General features: G+C 54.4%; 2 protein-coding genes across 2 annotated transcripts; one reads left to right on the top strand and one right to left on the bottom strand.

Moving 5' to 3' along the window:
• Positions 1 to 4,874: 4,874 nt before the first annotated feature.
• On the top strand, positions 4,875 to 12,734 carry Tmie (transmembrane inner ear). Its single transcript, XM_026390122.2, has 4 exons — positions 4,875 to 4,973; positions 8,789 to 8,906; positions 12,148 to 12,297; positions 12,592 to 12,734. Exons 1-4 carry the CDS (start codon positions 4,875 to 4,877, stop codon positions 12,690 to 12,692), a joined length of 468 nt encoding a protein of 155 aa, XP_026245907.2. The 3' UTR covers positions 12,693 to 12,734.
• Positions 12,735 to 15,116: 2,382 nt separating this feature from the next.
• Positions 15,117 to 19,689, bottom strand: Prss50 (serine protease 50). Its single transcript, XM_026389866.2, has 6 exons — positions 19,518 to 19,689; positions 19,253 to 19,441; positions 17,745 to 17,907; positions 16,482 to 16,762; positions 15,791 to 15,957; positions 15,117 to 15,353 (listed from the first exon to the last, which is right to left on the bottom strand). Exons 1-6 carry the CDS (start codon positions 19,687 to 19,689, stop codon positions 15,117 to 15,119), a joined length of 1,209 nt encoding a protein of 402 aa, XP_026245651.2.
• Positions 19,690 to 20,116: the final 427 nt, after the last annotated feature.

The following is a 20,116-nucleotide window of genomic DNA, read 5'->3' on the forward strand; positions in this document are numbered from 1 at the left end:
CAGGGGCCTGCCCCAGGGTCTCCCTGAGTCTATAGCATGGCCAGGTGGAACTGCAGCCCAGCAGGTGGAAATAAACTGAGGCTTCAAGTTCTAAACAGGCCTCCCAGGCCTTATCTGTGGGCCCCCATGTGGGAGACAGGAGTGTTCTGGAAAGAGGCTTGGTATGGGAAAACTTGCATTACTTTCTTCTTGCTGTATGGCCATGGGCCACTTGTTACAGGGTTATGTGGGACTCTGCCAGAAGGCATGGCAGATTCTAGATGAGTAAGATTTTTTAGTGGGTCTACGAGTCCCCTAGGACATGGGTGCAGACAGGTAGGGGTCTCTGGGGCTTGTAGGAGAGGGCAAGGACTAGAGAGTGGCCATAACCTCATGAGGAGTGAGTGACCTGATGATCTGTGAAAAAGGGGTGGATGGGGCAGGGCCCTGAGCAGGACCTATCTGGTCTTGTGCCAGGTGTCTCTGGGTCAGCCCCTCCCCTCTCTAGGCCTCAGTTTCCTTGCCTATACATGTATTGAGGGAGGGCATTGCTTCCTGGTCTCCAGTAGAAGAGCTCTCTCAGCTTCCTCCCCAGAGTGTAGACTTCCTGTTCAGCCACATAGGGAGATTGGAAGGCTGAGCCCTGGACTGGAGACCAGTCTTCCTCAACTTCCTGGGCAATCTCACAGGCATTGCAAACCCACTGTTATCATCTGCCAAGACGGGCAAGACTTAACCAGTCTCTCCAAGTGCATCCTTAGCTTGGGGCCAGACAAGGCCTGTGAGACAGGCTCCACTGGGTCTACCTGCCTGTGGCCCCTTTCAGCACAGTGCCTCTGCCTATCCCCTCACAGATATTCACACACACACAATTCCACAGTCAGGGGATGCGGTGCCATGTGGACCCATCCACTGCTAAATCCACCTGCAAACTGCTGTGCTGCCCAACTATAGTGGCAGCTCCATTTATGGGCACCCGTGTACAAATCATGTGTTCATCTACAATGACACAGACTGAAACTGCCTGCTTTAGAGGAAACACATGCATATATCAGTGGTGCCTATGATTCTGGAGACAGAGACTAACACCCCAAAACTGGCAGAGCTATGTGCACCATGCAGGCACTCTCCTGTATGTTAGGTTCTTGACACACAAGCACAAGCTCATGAGCATGCAGGTTTGATCCAGACCTGGCCCAGTTCAGTCTCAGAGCTATTCTGGGCCAGGCCCTGGCCCAACAAGTACAGAGGCAGCCACCTCTCAGCAGGCCCCAGCCTCTATGTCACAGGCCCAGGCCATCCATCTCCAACCCCTATCCCAGGCTGAGTCCCTGATGCCCTGGATCCCAGCCTGCCTCTATGACTACCCACATCTTCCCTAGAAATCAACCTCCATCCCAGGGGTTTCAGGCTCCAGGAAAGAACTATTTACTTGGGTTCCCTGGTCACTACCCACTGCCTTGCCCAGAGCTTCCAAATCTGAGGCCCTGGAGGCTGGAATGGGTCACTGCAGGAAACCCACATGAGCTAAAAATAGTACAGGAAAGCTAGGCATATCATGCAGGCCAAATTCATATCACCATGTATGGAGGGGACACTGTGTTCTAGGGAGGGGACACTGTCTTCTGGGAACCAGGCTGGGGAATCTGGGATCCAGAGCTTCCCCTCCCTAGACTTGATGGACTCAACTAGGGGTTGGGTTCTGGGGCATTTTTAAAAAAGAAAAAAAAAGAAAAAAAGAACAGAACAGCCCAGGGAAGTAGGCAGAGCTTTGTGTTAGAGGTAGAAGACTGAGATGAAGGCCTAATCTCCTGTTGAACTCAGGGCCCAGCTCCTCTCTGGGCTTAATTCTTCATAAGAAAACAGAGGACACTAATAGTCACACCAAATGCTGAAAATCCCTCAAAGACTTTAGCTTTAAACTTTAGGAAGTTTATTCAACATGATATTTAATATTGGAGAATTGGAAACAACCAAAACATCCAAGCATTGGTTAAACCAGGAATTGTTTGGTTTTTATATGGCACACCATATAAGTGATAGCAATAATCATAACACTAGCATCCTCCAAAGGCTTATGATATGCAGGTGACAAGGTACTGTAATTATACCTATGTTATATAGAAGGGTTGACACTCAGAGGGCTAAGAGCAGAGGCCTCGTTCCAGGTTAAGCTTCACTGAGAGTTCACAGCTGTGTAATCTTTCCCAGAAATCTTGGTGCAGTTTTAAAGTTAATACCTTCAGAAATTGTGAAGAATAAAGCCAGGAATTTGCAAGAAACGTAATTTGGAATTATTTAAATTTTCATTATGTTAATTAGATTTTGTGAACTCTGAATAACTTTTACATTTTTTTGGTCAACTTTTGCCTTCTCGGGGCAAAAAGAAAAAGGAAATTTAAATAATTAAACTTTCAAATGGCTTCTTATAAATTCATAGCTTTATGTCTGAGGTTATTAAAGCTTAAAACCATAACAAGGCTTTCAGAAGTCAGTTTGACTTCGAAGCCTATGTGATAATATTATATTTGATTCTGTGTGTATGCGCATGCGCTGGGACAAGAGATCCAGGGTGCTTGTGTTGGGTAAAAAGCTTCAAATACAGCCAGGCACAGTAGCGCATGCCTGTAATCCCAGTAACTCAGGAAGTTGAGGCAGGAAGATCACAAGTTCAAAGCCAGACTCAAGCTACTTAGCGAAGTCCTATCTCAAAATTTAAAAAAGAAAGAATGGGGCTGGAATTGTGGCTCAGTGGTAGAGCACTTGCCTGGATTTGATCCTCATATTAAAAAAAAAAAAAAAAGATCCATTTACAACTAAAAAAAATTTTTTAAAGAAATTTAAAAAAAGAGCTGAGGATGTGACTTAATGATCTAGTGTTACTGGGTTCAATTCCCAGTACAACCCCTGCCCCCTCCCAAAAGCTTTGGAACAAAGGCTTATGAGATAACACACTGTGATAACACAGGTTCCAGACCCTGCAGAGAAGTGGAATCTACAAGGAACAGTGACATCTCTGGAAACAGCAGGATCACACATGATTGTATTCCTGTTCAGATTTCTTTACTGGCTTGCCCTACTTCCTGATGGATAGAGAAAACTGTTAACACCTCTCCCTGAACTGCAAATGCAAATAGGAACCCTGTAAACTGCAGAGAGCTGTGTGTCCCACCAAGGAGAGTGGATTCAGGAGTTCATGTCATCCTCACATGAGTCCTGCGATGGGTCTTGCCCTCCATATTTCACAGATGAGGAAACAGAGGCAGAGAAGAGTAATGGTTTGCCCAGTGCCATAGACAGGCTCACTTAAACCGGACCCAATTCAGCCTCTCTGAACCCATGCCCCAAGGGTGACCTCCTTGGCTGACTTTCCCTAGCCTGGCCTGTGGCTGATGGCCTGAAGAAGTGGGGGCCAGAGAGTTGTCACCAGTAATTTGGGCTTCAGAGGAATTCCTGTTTGTTTTGGCCAGGGTTTGCCTGATTTGGGTGGAGTAGCCCAGCCCACTCTGTCCCCCAGACTTTTCACCCATTGTTAAGGGTCTCCTCAATAGGTCCCCTGGGCCAGCTGTCCATTTTCCTGCCTGTCCTGTCATCTACAAGTCCTGATATACAGATGTCTGTTGTTGACCCTCTGCTCCCTGCTGAAACTTGTCTTGGAGAATTGGAAACAACCAAAACATCCAAGCATTGGTTGAACCAGGAATTGTTTGGTTTTTATATGGTACACCATGTAAGTGACAGCAATAACTCTAATACTAGCATCCTCCATCTATGGCACCCCTAGAGTGAAGCCCCAAGAGGCTCTGGGTGCACATAGTCCCCAGTTGTAAGGGCAGGCCTTGCTGAGGGGAACCAGCCCCTTCTCTCCCCTGGCCCAGGCAGGTCTGCACTGGTGTCCTTGATGATAAGAGATCTGAGCTGCTTCTCCTAGAACCAAGTAGGCAGGAGATAAATAGTAATGGAAAGAAAAAGGAGGAAGGGTGAGGAGGAGTCTCCCCACTCCAGGACTCCCTACTCCTCTCCCCCAGGACTCCACAGCTCCTCAGAACCTCCCTCTACCACTGAGTTGTCAGGGCCCAGTGTGGGATCAGAACCAGAGTGCAGTGTGGGCTAACTTCAGTGGGGGGTCAGGGTCAAGGTTTAAAGTCAGAGTCAAGGATCTAGCTGGGGCAGAAGCTGTAAGTCAACCATGGTTAGACAATGGCCCTCCAGCCCTTCCAGGGGTAGCCCACCCTAACTTGTGGGATATAAGGTACTGATTCCTTCCAGAACTTTCCATTGCACCAGCAGCTGGTGGCTCTGACCATGCCATCCCCTGCTCTCCATTCTCTCCTCCAGCTCTGGTGTCCAGGGTGACCAGAGCTGCCTCTGGGCAGGAAGCCAGCCCAGAAAGCCCAGGACATCCCTGAGTGCCTGTCACCATGGCAACATGCCCGCTATGCCCCCCCTAACCCAAGTTCAGTATGTATTTTTTTTCAAATCAAGAACGTCAGAATGGGAAGGGCCTAGTAGATCAGCAGATTCCTGTCCCTCCCCCTGTCCAGATGGAGAAACTGAGGCCAAATGGGAAAGGGAGGGAACACCTGTTGATTAAGGATGGGCTCCCAGCCTGTTCTCCTCCCTGTCCCCTTCCCCTACACCCCCACTTCAGGGTCGGGTTGTGGGGTCTGGAGTCTGGTCTCCCCCTCCCTCCTCTCCCCTCCCCTTCACAATGACGGTGCGGGCTGCAGCCCAGGAACCTGACGCCGACGATGAATAAATGATGCCCGGGGTGGACAGAGCTCGCCGCCAAGGTCCCCAAGCGCCGGCTGTCCAGGGGGCGGTCACCGGGCATCTCCGCGCTGCCACTCGCTCCCGGATCTGCAGCGGAGCGCGCGCGGCGGCGGCGGGAGGAGATGGCGGGGCGGCGGCGGCGAGGCGCGGGGCCCCTCTGGGCGATGGGCGGCGCCGCGCTGGGCTTTTGCCTCTCCGGGGTCGCCGGGCAGCTGGTGGAGGTGAGGCACAGCATCGCGGAGGGCACGGGTGGCTGTCACCGTGCAGGGATGGGGTGCGGGGTGGTGATTTTATCCATCTCTCTTGCCCTAGGAGACCTGGCCTAATGGGTGGACAGCCCCACCCCGATGGCTGCCAGACTTTGAGGGAGACTCAGCCCTCACTCGGGGGCCCTGGTCTGACGGGAGGTCACTGGCCTCTGATTTCCTGAACATCAGTCTGATAGGGGAGTCTCACCCTAATCTGAGGGATTCCTAATCCAGCTGGGGACACAGCCCTGCCCAGTGTCACAGGGAACACAGCCCTATCTTCCCATCTGTGAACTCCTGGTGAGGGGGGTGCATGCACCTGGCCCTAGGTTTCCTTGACCTCTAGTCTGGTGGGGCGATTCAGACCCTGGATTTAGGGTATTCTAAAGGAAACAGCCTCTGCTTTAGAGATCCTCCAGGGACTCTTGGGGGAGGCATAGGTTTGGGAAGGAGATGAAGGCATTCCAAGCTGGAGGGTGGTGGCAGCAGGATGAGGAGACCCTCTGAGAGCAGCCATGTACAACACTAAGCTCAAGAAGGAAGGGGCAGGTAGTGCCCAGGAACTTGGGGATCAGACTGGGTCCTGGTGATAATGGGGAGCTACAGAAGGTTTCTGAGGGAGAGCAGGTCATGATGAATTATGGTTTGGAAATAAATTAGAACACATTATGGGAGAGCTGAGAGCACTTGTTGAGATAGCCCAGGAAGAGGAAAGGGGATGGCTGGGGGTGGTTGGTTCAGGAGTCTGGCTGGAGTCTGCAGCCTCTCTGGTCTCCTCTGTACCCCATTCCTGCAGAGCTTGGAAGGGGAGCCAGAAAGGGAGATGGCAAAGCAGATCTAGAATTCTGGAGCTTGAGGCCAGATAGAGAAGACCCAAGATTAGGGAGAGCTAACTCACAGCCAGGGAGGAGGCTAGGGATGGAGCCTGTGCACACGGGGCAGCCTGGAGGGGACAGAAAGACCAAACACCAGAGGCTGAGAGAGGCCCCCCGGGAAGGACCTGAGGGGGGTGTTAGGGGACAAGATGGGATAGGAAGGACAGGATAGGGATCTGAAAGGACCCGACCTGAACTGGATGATGGGGGGGGCATGGGGACAGAGATATGCACCCAGAGCAGCCTGTACCTGCTGCTGATTAGGAGGTATGACCAAGAAGCCTGCTAGAGTCGAGTGTCAGCTCCAGTGTCTCTGTAAGAGGAGCCAGGCTGGCTTGAGCTCCATAAAGCACACCAGGGCCCCTTATCAGCTACCCTAAAGCCCCAGTATCGAAATTGAGCTGGCCAGGGTACAGGCAGAAGGCTGGGGCAGGGCTCAAGTCAGTTCTGAAACAAGGATTCTTCTCCCCCACCTCTAGGAACTCTTCTTCCCGCTCATCAAAGGAAATTGCATTTGGAATCCATCTGCCTACAACCCAAGCAAAGCCTAGCCTATCCCTCCAGGGAAGCACTTGAGAGATGGGCAGGGCTGAAGTCTATGTCACCACCCACCCCAGCCCTGCAGGCATCACCTCATCAGGCTGGGAGGTGATGAGGGAGGCAGGGCCTTCAAGCTTCAATTCAGACCCTCAGAAGGGCTTGCCCTGTGGCGATGCCTGGCTATTACCTGCTACCCTCTGCCCAAGACCCCAGTGCAGAGAGTGTAAGCCCAGATCCACCCACATCAAGGCTGGGGTGAGGATATGTGGGAGTTGAGCTCTTCACTGCCTTGACTCAGAATCTGGGAACTTGACTCTGGCCTTCTGGGTCCTCCAGTCATAGAGCCCAGCCAAGTCAACACATCAGACCTTAGATGTTGGGGACACTGCCATTGCCAAGACATGAGCCTGACCATACCCACATGTGCTCCAGCCACACACGTGCCCTGTACCCACACATGGTCTCCAATTCAAGCATTTGTCTGACCTCATACCTACATCCAGGGGATGATGTGGAGGAGTGGCATCTTCTTGTCATTTTTACCCTCAGGTTAGGTAGAGAGAGTTCCCCCAGAGACTTCTGGAACTACCCCACACCAATTACAGGTAGAGAAACTGAGGGCCAGAGGAAAGACAGCCCCCACCTCAGTTCAACCTGGCAAGGGAAAAAAACAAAAAAACAGGGATCAGGTACAATCTCAGGCCCACAACCTCTGGGTTACCAGAGGATCACAGCCTGCTGATCCTCTCCAAGTGGCTCCCACCCATGCCAAAGGGTGGTGTTCATTAGGTGAGGGAGTACTTGGCTAATGGTAGGTGCCCAATCCACATTTGTGGTTGGGGTTGGGGGAAGAGTCGATGGGTGGTTGAGTGATAGATTGTCTTTCCTTCCCAGAGAGCCCAAAGGGACTCCTCAAGTCTGTCTTTATTGGGTTAATCAGGGGACAATATATCACACAGATGTCCCAGAGTCCTCTCTCCCTCTAAGCCATGATCCCTACTCTTGCCCCTCAGCCAAACTGTTGGCAGAGATGTGGTCATATATATCCCTTTCTAGTCGGGACAGGTTTTGCTCAGATTGCACAGGGCAGGGCTGTGTTCCCTGGTCACCCAGGACAGAGTCCTATCCCTTTAAGATGCCCAGAGCAGGGTCATCATTAGACACACTGGACAAGGTCATGCCCCCTTAAGACACCCAGGGCAGGGTCATATCCTGTAAACACACTGGACAAATCCATATCCCTCAAGACACCCAGGACAGGTCCATGTCCCCTAGACACAAAGGACAAGGTCACATCCCTCAAGACGTTCAGGGCAGGGCCATGTCCCCCTAGACATACAGAACAACATCATACCCCTCAAGACACCCAGGGCAGGGCCATGTCTTCTAGATATCAAGGACAAAGTCATATCCCTTTAAAACACCCAAGAGAGAACCATGTCCCCTAGACACCCAGGACAAGGTCATGTACCCTCAAGACACCCAGGTGAGGGCCATATCCCCTAGACACACAGGACAAGGTCACGTCCCTTTAAGTCACCTAGGGCAGGGCCATGTCCCCTAGATACCCAGGACAAGATCATGTACCCTCAAGATACCCAGGGCGGGGTCATGTTCCTTAGACACCTGGAAAAGGATCACGTCCACCTGTACTCTGGGATAAGACTGTGTCCTCTAGAAACCCAGGGTAGGGTAGTGTCCCCTAGACGGTAGGGCAGTCATGTCCCCAGACCCTCCCTGCAGGGTGCTGTCACGCTGAGAAGATGGGAGGTGACTGGCTGTATTCTGCTAAGCGGTGCTTACATCTTTTGGCCTCCAGGTGTCACTACTGCATTACAGACAATTTACATATCCAGTCCTGTCTGGTGAGCCTTCTGGTTAGTGACTCCCAGTAGCACAGGCAACTGTATGGGGACACCTAGTGGGGATCCTGGTGAGGTGGCAGAGCAGTAGAGCCCTGACTCAGCTCCACTGGGAAGACAGGAGAAGGAAGCCAATTCAAAGTGAAATACAGGCCTGGCCTAGGCTCTGGCCTTGGTCCTGAGACCCCAGCTGCCTGTGGGAGGCCTCCAGCTGGATAGTAGGAGGTGCCTGAAGAGGCCTGGAACCTGGCAAGGACAGGCTGGCTGCATTTGTTCCTTGAGGCCTTGGTTTCCCCAAGCATCAACCACCCTCCCACTCCAAGACCCAGGCACCATAGCCTGGGACTCTGTTCAGTTGTTCTAAGTATGGAATTTCCCACGGTCTAAGGTATTGATGGTGAATATCTAAGACACCTGATTTTAGGGGCTTCTGATATGCATGGGCTGACACCTGGGCCTCTCTTGGCCCCATGCAGTCTATGACTTTACTCCTCTCTCTCCTGACCCGCAGCCCAGCACGGCACCCCCCAAGCCCAAACCACCCCCACTGACCAAGGAGACGGTGGTGTTCTGGGACATGCGCCTGTGGCACGTGGTGGGCATCTTTTCACTCTTCGTACTGTGCATCAGTGAGTAGCTGCTCCCTGCCCTCTCTACCACAGCACAGTAGGAGCACAGCTTCCCCTGCCCCAGCACCCCAGTCCCTCCAGCACCACCCCTCAGGCTCAGAGCAGCAATTCCGGGCAGTGCAAGCAAGCCAGGCACCCACAGGAGGCCCGCTGTGGTTTCTGGCACCTCCTGATCTACACAAAGTCCCCATGGAGGGCTGACGGGCCAGTGGTGACCCAAAGATTTCTGCTGGACCCAGGGAGGCAGCCACACAGCAATTACGATAATTACAGGGAGCTCCAGTGAATCGAGGACGTGTCATTTTCCCCTAGGGCTGGCCTCCTGATGCTTTTCCTGCAGTTTGGCCAGCTTAAAGGGCCCACACCCAGGGGCCCCAGCAAGGCCAACCTCCACAAGAGGTTCCCCAGACGCCTAGCAGATGTGGATCCCAAACTTCAAATCCTGCCTGGTCAAATACCATTTCCCGGAATGACTCACACCCGCCCATCTCTAGTCAAAGCAGGAGGCCCTTTCCTCTCCTGGGGTCTGGGCACTTCTTGATGCAAAGTCACAGCCAGAGAGGCTTGGCATGCTCCCTTCAGTCCTCCTCCTGGAATGAGGGTCTGGAACTTGGGAGGGTGGGCAGCAAATTGCATGAAATGCAGGCCAGGTGGGAGAGTGTGCCAGGCACAAAGCAGAATCTGACAGAGGTTCCCAAAGAGCCGATGCATGGGGTAGCGGGTATTTGCAAACAGTAAAGGGAGAGGAAGCCCACTCCCCCTGCAGACTCATAGAGGAGGGTCCTCTGAGTTGCAGACCAGAGGGAGGCCTGGTGGGTGTTTGCCAGGTGGAACAGCTGGAAAGGCATTCCATGCAGAGGAGATGGTATGAGCAGAGGCTTGTGGAAGCATGGACCCATGCCGGGTCTCAGATAACCCCTATGGGACATCTACTGAGTGCACCCTGGGTGAAGAGGCTAAAGCTGCATTTAAGTTCTAGTCAGAACTTTCCCCAAAGGAGGTCTCTGGAGGGCAGGAGACCATGGAGAGCCCATCCAGATGTGAGGGGCTTCGAGGAAGGCATGACATCTGATTTGCATCTGCTTCTCCTGGCACCAAAATTACCCTCCCGAGAGCAAATATTCTTTCCTCCCTGATCTGAGTAAGCGGCTGCATGTTGCTCCCAGCTGGGCTGAGGATCAGTCAGGCAGCTTAGTAGAGACCCCATAGACCAACAGGTGTGCCTGCAGCCTGAGCCCAGGTATCCAGAGAGGGAGACCAAACTTAGCACAAAGAGGCATCTGCCTTGAGGAGGCCCAGGAACAGTAGGTGCAGGTGGAGGGAGCTGCTCTGGGATGCCCCAGAGGGCAGGATAAGGGAACTGTGGAGCCTGGTGGAAAGAAAGTTGTGCAACATCACACTCAAAGAGGCACTAGGACATCAACCACACAGATATCCCCTCCCCCAAGCCCAGGTCCTAGAAAGGGTGAGGGAGAGTCCCAAAGGCCCCTGAGCAGAAGATCAGCACATGTTACCCTCCGCTGTACAGCTCTCGTGAGTGGGGAGGAAATATCTTCCCTGCTTTCTAGTCTCCTTAGGCCCAGGCAGCTGTTAATGGAGCATGACCTCTAGAACCCCAGAGGGAGAGAAGGTTCTCCCCAGCCCCTAAAATTGTATCCCAAATCCCTGCCTGGGCCCTGGAACTCAACCCAAACTACTTTGTTTCTCTTCTTTTAAGAGAAGCACCAGACCAAGCTGGGTGGGGCAGGCCTGGAGAGAAGAGCAGGGTGTGAGGTCCACTTGTCTGCCAGCAACTGGCTGCCAAGTTCCCTCTGAAGCCCCGGCTCCCAGAGCCTGGAACCAGCCTCCATGGAGCCAGAGTGGGGTTGGTCCTGAGGGGTGCCTGGTGGGGTGGCTAGGAAAGGTAGACCAAGCCAGTAGAGTTAAGATGGGGAACCAACAGAGCATGCCCAAAGGGGTCTGGAGAAGACAAGAGCATGGCTCTTTGGGTAGCTCTTTGGGTAAAAAGTTCTGCTGTCTGCTCAGGTCTACCCATGGAGACCCACTGCGGAGGCCCTCATGCCACAGTTCCTCACCTCCAGTGTGTGCCTGGATATTATTGAGCCCCCAATCCATTCATTCAGGAGCCCAGTCCTGTCCCCAGAAACAGACTTTAGGACCATCCCATTTGTTCATCCATTTTGGTTTTTTCCTCTCTCATTCTGTGAGGCTGGGTGAGACCAGTGAGACCACAATATTTAGCTGAAGGGACATTGCCTTGGTTGCACAAAATGACCCCAGAAGGTATTCTAGCCCAGGTTACATAGGTCTGATCCATTTCTCCAAAATGGGCCTGGCTTGTCCTGCCTGGGCCCTTCTATCCCCCCCACCCCCCCCCACCCCCAGGAGTCTGCCAGGAAGTTCTGTCTGGTCATCTGATTTATAATAGGAACCATTTCCATCCCCTCCCCTGGGGCTGGGGCCAAGGTGGTCAGACTGTGGGGGCCTTACAAAAATAAACTCAGTCCAGCTAGGTCCTGGCAGCCCTCGCCTGCCCTGCCCATCACTAGACAGGCCAGCTCCATGCCCTGACCCAACTGGCGTGGGTGCAGCTGCCCTCAGCCGGAAAACCACTCCTGGAATAACTTGGTCTAAGGTGAACGCCCTGGGCAGGGTCTGGGCCCTCTTACCAGTTCCCTTTCCAGCCAGCAGGGGCCCCACTTCTCCTCAGCGAGGCTGAGGTGGACGCAGCCATGTCCTCAGTGTCTGAGGGAATTCTGGCTGGGCTCTCAGAAGCCGGGGGAGGAAAACCTAGTAGGCACAGGAGGCAGCCCCAAGGCCTGGGATGCAGAGGCAGGATGGGCCATGGCTTGAGTCTCCGTGTAGCCCTGACTTCTCTTCAGCACTCTGTCTAGCCAGAAAGACCCCCAGAACAGACCAACTGCGTAATTTATGGGATCAGTACAAAATGAAGTACCCAAAGCTTCTTGTTCAAAAGTTAAGAATTTGCCGATAGAGCATCAAGCCAAGCATGGGCATTTCTAAGCATGGGCCTCATGTAACTCTGCATGAAGTCAGCTCTGCTCAGGAGGCCACCTGGGAACCCTGGGCTCTACTGGGCTTTTATCATGACGCTGAGCCTCCTGCTAGAGTCTCCTGGGTTAAGACAAGCAAAGGTAGATGGAGGCTGGCCAAAGTTTGGGTACCCCTCTTGGACGTCTGAGGCTCCGCCCCCACCAGGCCTGTTCTCTCCTCCCTACAGTTATCACCTTGTGCTGTGTCTTCAATTGCCGCGTACCACGGACCCGGAAGGAGATTGAAGCCAGGTACCTGCAGCGAAAGGCAGCCAAGATGTACACAGACAAGCTGGAGACGGTGCCGCCCCTCAATGAGCTCACAGAAATCCCTGGAGGTGAGTAGGCCCCAGCCCAGGCCCAGTTGCTACCCCCATCTCCTCAGTGCTCCTGCCTGGAGTCACCCTGACTTCCCTCCACCCACAGTAGGCTCAGGGAGGGGGACCTGCCTTCTCCCAGAGCACAGAAATCGTTCAGATTGAGATGACTAAAATATGGAGACCATTCCACAACAGGAGAGGTTCCAAAGGAAGAAGGAAGGACAGGGTGGGGGGAAGGAGGCCCTGGCCCTTCTTCTCAAAGGCGCCCAGGGCCTGGCCTCCCACTGCCACCCCACCTGTTCCCACCTACAGAGGAGAAGAAAAAGAAGAAGAAGGACAGTGTGGACACAGTGGCCATCAAGGTCGAGGAGGATGAGAAGAAAGAGGCCAAGAAGAAGAAAGGAGAGAAATGAGGAGGGTATCCTGGCAGGCCCTGGAGCGCATGCCCAAGTCAGGACCCATGCATCTTAAAACGCGGAGCTCATACATGGACCACAGAGTCTGTGATCAGATGGGGAAGCTGAGGTCATGGCCACATTCTCATGGCCCAACAGGAGCAGGGACGAGACCACACAGGTGTGGGGACTCCCATCCTGCAGTCCACTCCTTTTCCCCCATCCACATGGGCACTCTCAGTGGGCTACTGTCCTGCAGATGCAGAGTGGCCTCGCTGCTCTCTTTACCTAGACTGGCCTTTGTCCCACCCTTTCTGCCAGGGATAGCGGTGGCTATGAAGAAGTAAAGGGACATGAGGTTTATTTCCAGGAGGGGATAGCTGAACTGAATGGGTTGGGGAGTGGCTGACTGAGGGCAGGGGGTGGCACTACTGGGGGAGGTGCAGAGCCAGGCAGCAGCCTCCGGGCAAGCAAACTGCCCCAAGCCCGGTAGGGTCCTGACCTGGGGGACTTAGGTGGCCCAGAAGCAGAACCACCCCAGCCCAGTAGATACCAAGCTCAGGACCATGGGATCCACTGGTTTTCCACGTGATGGAAATGAGGCTGTTAAGAGGCTCCGTGAAGCCCAGGAATTCAGCCCCCTCCAGGCTGGGGACTGCAGGGTGGGACAGAGGTGCAGGGGGCTGAGGCCAGTGGGCCAGAGAGCAGGGAAGAAAGCTGGAGCCTCAGCCTAGGGAACCAGGGAACATGTGAGAAGACCAAGTGGACACTAAGCTATTGTGGGACCCCTTCTTTGCCTATCCATGGTAGGAGGTTTGGGGGCCCCAGGCAATCACAACGGGGTATAACCAGCCTTCCACCTGCTGAGTAGAGCAGCACCCAGCCTCTTCTTTGACCTCGCCCCACTAGAGGAAACATCTCTGACCAGAACACAAGGACCCAAACACCACCTGAGGACTAACTCCTTGGGAAGAGGAGGCACAGATGGCAGCCAACATCAGACTGGGGCTCTCAGAGCTGAGCCTGGAGACTAAGGAGACACCCAAGGAGGTTTTGGAGCTGGGCAGCCTGCTGAGAAAGCAGACAGCAGCGATCTGTAAATAAAGCTAAGCGCCTTCTCAGGTGCAGGCATGGCACACTGCCTCCTTCGACGGCCCCTCAGGAGGCCCCTTCCCTGGGGCACCTATGCAGAGGGTGGAAATAGTAGATGGCTCAGGCCAGGCTGAAGTTCCTCCCTAACCCTTCTCCCAGACTGAATCAAGGTGAGATAAAGATGGCCCAGAGGCCAAGGGGGAAGCTGCAGCCACCCAAGCCCACCCCCTTGGGACTGGCGAGGGGAGGTGTTTGCTTCGCCAGGTGCTGGATTGACAAGGATGCCCCAGTGTTGCTCCACTACACCCTCAGGGCTTTCAATAGGCCTCTGATGGTCTGAGCTTATGCTAGAGAGTCACAGGTCCACGCTCCTGGTCTGGATCAGGTCATCATCCTACAAGGAGGAGAGCAATCCAGGCTGATACAAGTAAGGTGCATGGGGTCTCAGGAGCAGTGAGGGGACAGAGATGGCAGAAGGCTCCCGGGAAGCTGAGCACTCTGCCACCAGATGGCTACATTTAGCTAGCCTCTGCCTTCAGGGCTCAGCCTGTGGGCTTCTCATACATAGGGCTAGCAATGGTCATTCTCCTCATATGGGCCAGGCTGCCCCTGTATGGCAAGGCAATGGAAATCCAGAGGCAGGCATCACTCAAAGTCCCACAGAGCAGCAGCTGGTGAAGCCTGGGGGTCGTGCATTAGCCCTATCTGACCTGGGCCTTCTGTCAATCCTTTATAAAAAGGCATGGCATGCTGCAGGGGATAACATCTGATCCCATGGGCACTGGCCCCTGTCTCGAGGCAGGGGACAGGGCTGGAGGGTCAATGCACTATGGGTCTTTAGAACCATGTAAGGGTGTGTTTGGCCAGAAAACAGCCAAAGCCAAGGAGAGCCTGACTCCCACTGCTGTATCACAGGATGAACACCTTCACCTCCAGCCCAGGCAGAGATGCACCCTCACACTAGAGGGGGTACCTGAAGCCCAGTTTTAGCCTGGGCAATGCATTTTTAGGCTTTCCATTGTTTAACCCCAATATCACTGCTCCTGCCCACTTTCTTCGGGGCCACCCTCAAACCTTGGAAGGCAGATCCCTGCGGGCTCTGTACTTGTCAGTACCAATTTCCCAGAGTCTTCACCCCCATACCATCCAGCCCACCTGTGTCCCACTAGAGCAGGCGCCAGATCAGGCCCTCGGAGGCCAGGGAAGATGAGACATGGAAAAGTGTTTAATAGAGCACCTGTCTCTACTCCACCTCGGGGACTGACAGCTGCACCTGTCCAGGACATTCTGGACATGGAGGGGAGGAAGGGGGCTAGGTGAGGGGGGTGCACCCAGGGGAGCCTCGGAGTGTCACAGAGTGGCAAGGAGGCTGAGGGGCAGTGGCAGAACCAGCAGCAGGGCTCTGGAAGGGGCGGGCAGGGCCAGGGACTTCCCCATGAGGCTGTCCCAGATCCAGGCCTGGTAGGCAGAGACTTTCAGGAAGATGGGTGGGGCCTCGCTCTTATTGCAGCCGGGGCCCCAGCTGGTCATTCCCACCAGGTACCACGTGCCCTCCAAAGAGCAGACCAAGGGTTCGCCAGTTGTCTCCTGCAGGGAGGAGTAGAAGGGGGAAGTAAAAAGGGTCAGGGAGGCCAGGCAATGATTGAGAGAGACGGGACCCAGCTCTGGGTCTCTCCTACCAGGTCCTCTCCTCAGCCCCCACCAGTGCAACACAGCTGAGAAGTGTTCCAGGCTGAGGAACCCTCCTCAAAGGTTTTCATCCCTCACCTCTTAAACGCCTGCTATCCACCTCCCCACTCCCCACCCCCTTCTCTCATCTCCATCCCCATCGGCCAGGTCCTCCATCTCCATCCTCCACCTGTCCTCCATCCCCCTCCCCCTACCATCTTCTCATACCCCTTTTCTCTTCTCCCTGCTCACCCTTCCCCTCCTCTCTCTTCTCTGTGCCCCTCAGGTCCTGCCCCCCACCCCAAGCCTCCTGCCAGCGCCCGTGGGGAGGTTGAGCAAGGGGCAGAGGTGCTCACATAGCAGAAATTCTCTCTGCTGCCATCCTTGACACAAATCATCTGGGAGTTGATGATTTGAACCAGAGAGGGGATTCTGGAGAAGCTGTGGTAGAAGGCATCGCACTCCTTGCTGTTCAGAATGACAACTTCCTTCTCCTGAATTGTCTGGAACTGGGGCCCCGAGCCTGTGGGACAGGCAGCTTTCAGGCTGGGTTGCTTTGCTGCTGCCCACTACAACCAGCTCTGTCTCCATCCTCTCTTGGCTCCTTCCCATCCCTTCCCCCTAGTCTTTTCTGTTTGGCACACAGTAGGCACTGAGATTTCCCTGGGCATAGCCCAGCTGCCCCTCTAGCTAGCACTTCCCAAGAATAGCCAGACCCAGAGACCCTGGAACAGGCTGATCCCACAATCTGGCCTGGCTCCCTGCTGAGTCCAGCCCAAGTCCATTAAGAAAGTTCTGTTTACTTTCTGAAATAGAAAAGAACTAGGCCTGAGGGTTCAAAGGCAAACAGCATCCATTGAGGCCCAAGTGGCGGTGATACATTCACTGCCTAGACTCTCAAAGGGGAAGGACACATCAGCAATGAGAACCCAAAGGAAAGTCCCTGGGGCAGTGGGCTCCTTTGAGAAGGTGCCCAAGAAATGTTCATCTGTGGTCTGTACCCAGGTCCTCTCTCACACCCCACCATGGTCTAGGGAGCTGACTCACCATTAGCCTGGGGAGAGCCCCAGCCCGTCACAGTGCAGAGGGAACTTTCCTCCAGCGCATAGTCCAGGCCAGGCAGGCAGATGGGCCTGACATACTTGTTGTACTTGAGCTTCTTCTGAAGCTTGAGGAGGCCGATGTTGTTAGCTTGGCCAATCCAGGACCAGTACCGCTTGGACCGGAACCTTCTGTGCACAATGACCTGGAGCACCAGGATGTTGGAGCTACTGGGCTCAATCTGGTCAATCCACGGACTCCCCACCATCACTGTATAGTTATCATGCCTATAGGAACCATGAAGGGAGCCTGCCATCAGCTCCAGGTACCAGCCCCAGCCTCTAGCCCTGCCACTCTTGCCTTCTGAGCAAATCCAGGCAGGCTGCACACCTGCTTTGAGCCCCCTGAGACCACTCCTCACAACAGATATGAGGAAGGTACTGGGAACATTTTATGGAAGAGAAAACAGGCCCAGAGAAGCCCAGTGATTTGATCAAGGCTTCCCAGCCTAGAAGTGGCAGAGCTGGGATGTGGACCCCGTTTTCTCTGCTTCCAGACTCTGAAGTCTTTCCAATACCTATACTGCAGCCTGGCAGGTGACACAGACCCTGTGTAACTGGCTTGCCTTGGCTCCAGGCTGCCTTCTCTGGCACACCCCTTGGAGTCCCTATGATGACCCTGAGACCTGGAGCACGTGTGTCCACTGGTCAGTCTTCACAGAATAGATGGTACCCCCAGGCTGCTCTCCTGGTCCCAGGACCCCAACATACCCACTCTTTCGTCTCCATACCAGCCACACTCCCCTGTGAGTATCTACCCCCTTGCCTGTCTTCCCACTAACTGGGAGGAATGATTCATCGCCTCTCTGCCTCCAGGGCCTAGGCCAGGGCCTGGCTCAGAGGAGTGTCCATTGGTTGATGGAAGGGGGGATCGAACAAGTGGGAGCAAATTGGGGGGGTGAAAGACCTAGGACCTTCTTCCCATGGAGGAGAGGTAGGAAGCCAGAAAAATGGCCCCTGAGCCTCTATTCCCTGAGGAATGACTGTACAGGAATAAGGGCCCAGGTGAGGGGACACTCCAAAGACTGGCCCCTAGAAAAGATTCTGCAGGACTCAACCCTCACTTGATTGGAACCAGGGTGAGTGAGGGTGAGGCTGGAACTGTGGGTTCCACAAAGAACACTGTCCCCACTAACAAACTGACCAGGCAGATGACCAGGTCCCCCGCACTCCAGTGCCTCTCGACCCACCCGCCTGGGCCCCAACTCACTGAGTCAGGCAGTGGGCCACGGCCAGGACCCATCGGGAGGCAATGAGGGTGCCCGAACAGACATGTATACCATTGGCCCTCACACTGACCATCCATGGCCACCGCCGAGTCATGGCCTCTGGGTCCCTGAGGGTGGGGTCCTGTTCATAGGAGAAGCCACAGACTGAGGAGAAAGAGAGAGCCTGATGAGGAATAGACTTCCCAGCCCCAGCCCGTGCACCTGCCCTCCCCACTACCTCCCCAGGCTCTGACCCACACTTCTCCTTTTCATTTCTCACCTTGGAATAAATGCTGTCCATGACGGACTGGGTCTCTAGCCTCAGTACTGCCCAGTTAACCCTCTTCCTGTTCCCGTAGCCAGGTCCTAGAGCACCCCAGCCAACCAGCCTGTTGTACCTCTCAGCCCCAGGCAAATCCTTCAAAATTTGTTGGTGTTTCTGTCCACCTTCACCCTTCTTCTACTTTGGCCAAGATGAACCCTCTTCCCTTCTCTGGGGACCCCCTGCTGTGATTCATCCAAAGAAAGGTGAGTAATCCAACAGAAAAACAGGCACAGCCTGAGGAGCAAAGCCCAGGCGTACAGGAGCACAGGAGCTGCTCAGCCTCTTGATGCCCAAGGAAATGCAGACTGAAGGCACAATGAGGTTCTGCTCTCTGCACATGCGCCTGGCAAAAATTAGATATCTGAAACGTTGAGTGTCCCTCAGGATCATTTCCCTAGAATGCTCCCCTCCTGCAGGTGGGAGAGCCAATTGCTGCAGCTTATACTTTGGAAAAGTTGTTTTGTTTTAAATTGAAATGAACATATCCAGCATCCAGGAGTCCCACTCCAAATAGATCAGTGGATTGTGAAATCAAGGTAAATGGGCCACGACCAGCATTTTTATTTATATATGATTTATTTGCAGCACTGGGGATGGAACCCAGGGCTTTGCACATGCTAGTCAAGGCTGCTCCACTGAGTTCCACCCCCCAGTCCTGAGCAGCATTCCTAAAGGATAACACAGGAAAATGACTGTGGGCATGCACTGGACAGAATACTGCATGGTCTCTTTTGGGAGACTTTCTGAGGTGGTTGAAGTGAATGCTCTTAGCCCCAGTTTAAGTATTTCACACATTGTTCTCAGCTAAAGACCACTGCTCAGGGGAACATCTGCACGTGTGTCCTGGGACTCCACGGGAAGGCTCACACAATTCCCTGACCCAAGCTGTGCTTGCAGGCCACTGAGGTCCAGGCTGGGAGCCCAAGTCAGGGTCAGGCTGGGACAGGACTTGGAGCAAGGGTGGGCACCTGCCCCACAGCCAGCTGGTGGCATGGAGCCTGGGTGCCTTGCCCCACAGCACCAGCAGGGAGACCTGTGAGGACAGGACCAAAGGTTTGGCCACAGTACTTTCTCAACAAATACTTGCGGAGGAGATCATTCTGCTCCACTCCTCCTGGTCTCTTCCTCCCCTGTCCCTTGGGCCCCGTGGGCCAAAGTTGACCAGCGGGAGCGCACAGTACTCACTCGGCGGCAGCACCTGGGGTTGGGTGCTGGAAGCCGTCGTGCTCTGCGGTGGAAGTGGAGACCCGTTCGTGGGGTTGGGGGTGCTGGAGCTGCTGGGGGTGCCTGGGGTGCTGGAGGTGCTGGGGGTGCCCGGATCGCTCAAGGCCCTGGAGAACGGCGCCCCTGGCGGCTCCTCTGCACGTGAGCAGCCTGCGGGGAGAGAGCGGGTGAGAGGCGGCAGGGCGGCCAGCGGCTGGCGAACCAGGGGAGACGGAGGTCCCCTCACCCGCCAGTTGCGGCGACAGCAGCTGAAGCAGCAGGAGCAGGAGCAGCGCGCGGAGGTCCTGGAGTTCCTGACAGCCCGCCGCCGTCCACCACCAGGGCTGCATCCCGGATGGCAGCGATGCTCCACGGGCTCCTCTTCCGATGGCGCCCCCAGTCGGCTGGGCAGACACCATCCCCGCGCCGCGACGCACCCCAGGGATCCGTGCCCTGGCTCCCAGTTTTCACCTCCGCCCTCCTCAGACCCTCGCCTGCCTTCCTTGCAGTGCTAGGTTAGAGTCGCTCCACCTGACTTCTTGGTGTCAATTGAGATAGAATGCACATCCCTGGGGGTGGCGTCCAGAAGCTCCAAAAGTCTACTTTCCCTCCTGCCTGGTAATTAATTGCAGGGGGCCTTTGCCCTAGGGCAGCACGATTAAGCAGATCCATATGGTTTAAATAGTGATTTTTAAACTGCAACATTTTTAGCAACTCTTATCTCCTCAGCAAGACTCCTACTTCACAGATTCACCTGTAGAGGAAAGTGACCCAAGTAAAGAGTCCTTCCACAGAAGAGTGACTTTGGCCATGAGACCACAGTGGGAGCACCGTCACTTTGTTGGA

The sequence above is a fragment of the Urocitellus parryii genome, chromosome 3 (assembly GCF_045843805.1).
Source record: "Urocitellus parryii isolate mUroPar1 chromosome 3, mUroPar1.hap1, whole genome shotgun sequence".
Taxonomy (NCBI): domain Eukaryota; kingdom Metazoa; phylum Chordata; class Mammalia; order Rodentia; family Sciuridae; genus Urocitellus; species Urocitellus parryii.

Bases quoted from the DNA above. Each gene is read 5' to 3' on its own strand.
- Tmie (XM_026390122.2), top strand. From the start codon at position 4,875: ATGGCGGGGCGGCGGCGGCGAGGCGCGGGGCCCCTCTGGGCGATGGGC. The intron at 4,974-8,788 runs GTGAGGCACAGC...CCTGACCCGCAG, and splicing joins TCGCCGGGCAGCTGGTGGAG to CCCAGCACGGCACCCCCCAA. The intron at 8,907-12,147 runs GTGAGTAGCTGC...TCCTCCCTACAG, and splicing joins ACTCTTCGTACTGTGCATCA to TTATCACCTTGTGCTGTGTC.
- Prss50 (XM_026389866.2), bottom strand. From the start codon at position 19,689: ATGGTGTCTGCCCAGCCGACTGGGGGCGCCATCGGAAGAGGAGCCCGT. The intron at 17,908-19,252 runs GTGAGTACTGTG...CTTTCTCCTCAG, and splicing joins ACCCCAGGTGCTGCCGCCGA to TCTGTGGCTTCTCCTATGAA. The intron at 15,958-16,481 runs GTGAGTCAGCTC...CCTGTCCCACAG, and splicing joins GGGCTCTCCCCAGGCTAATG to GCTCGGGGCCCCAGTTCCAG.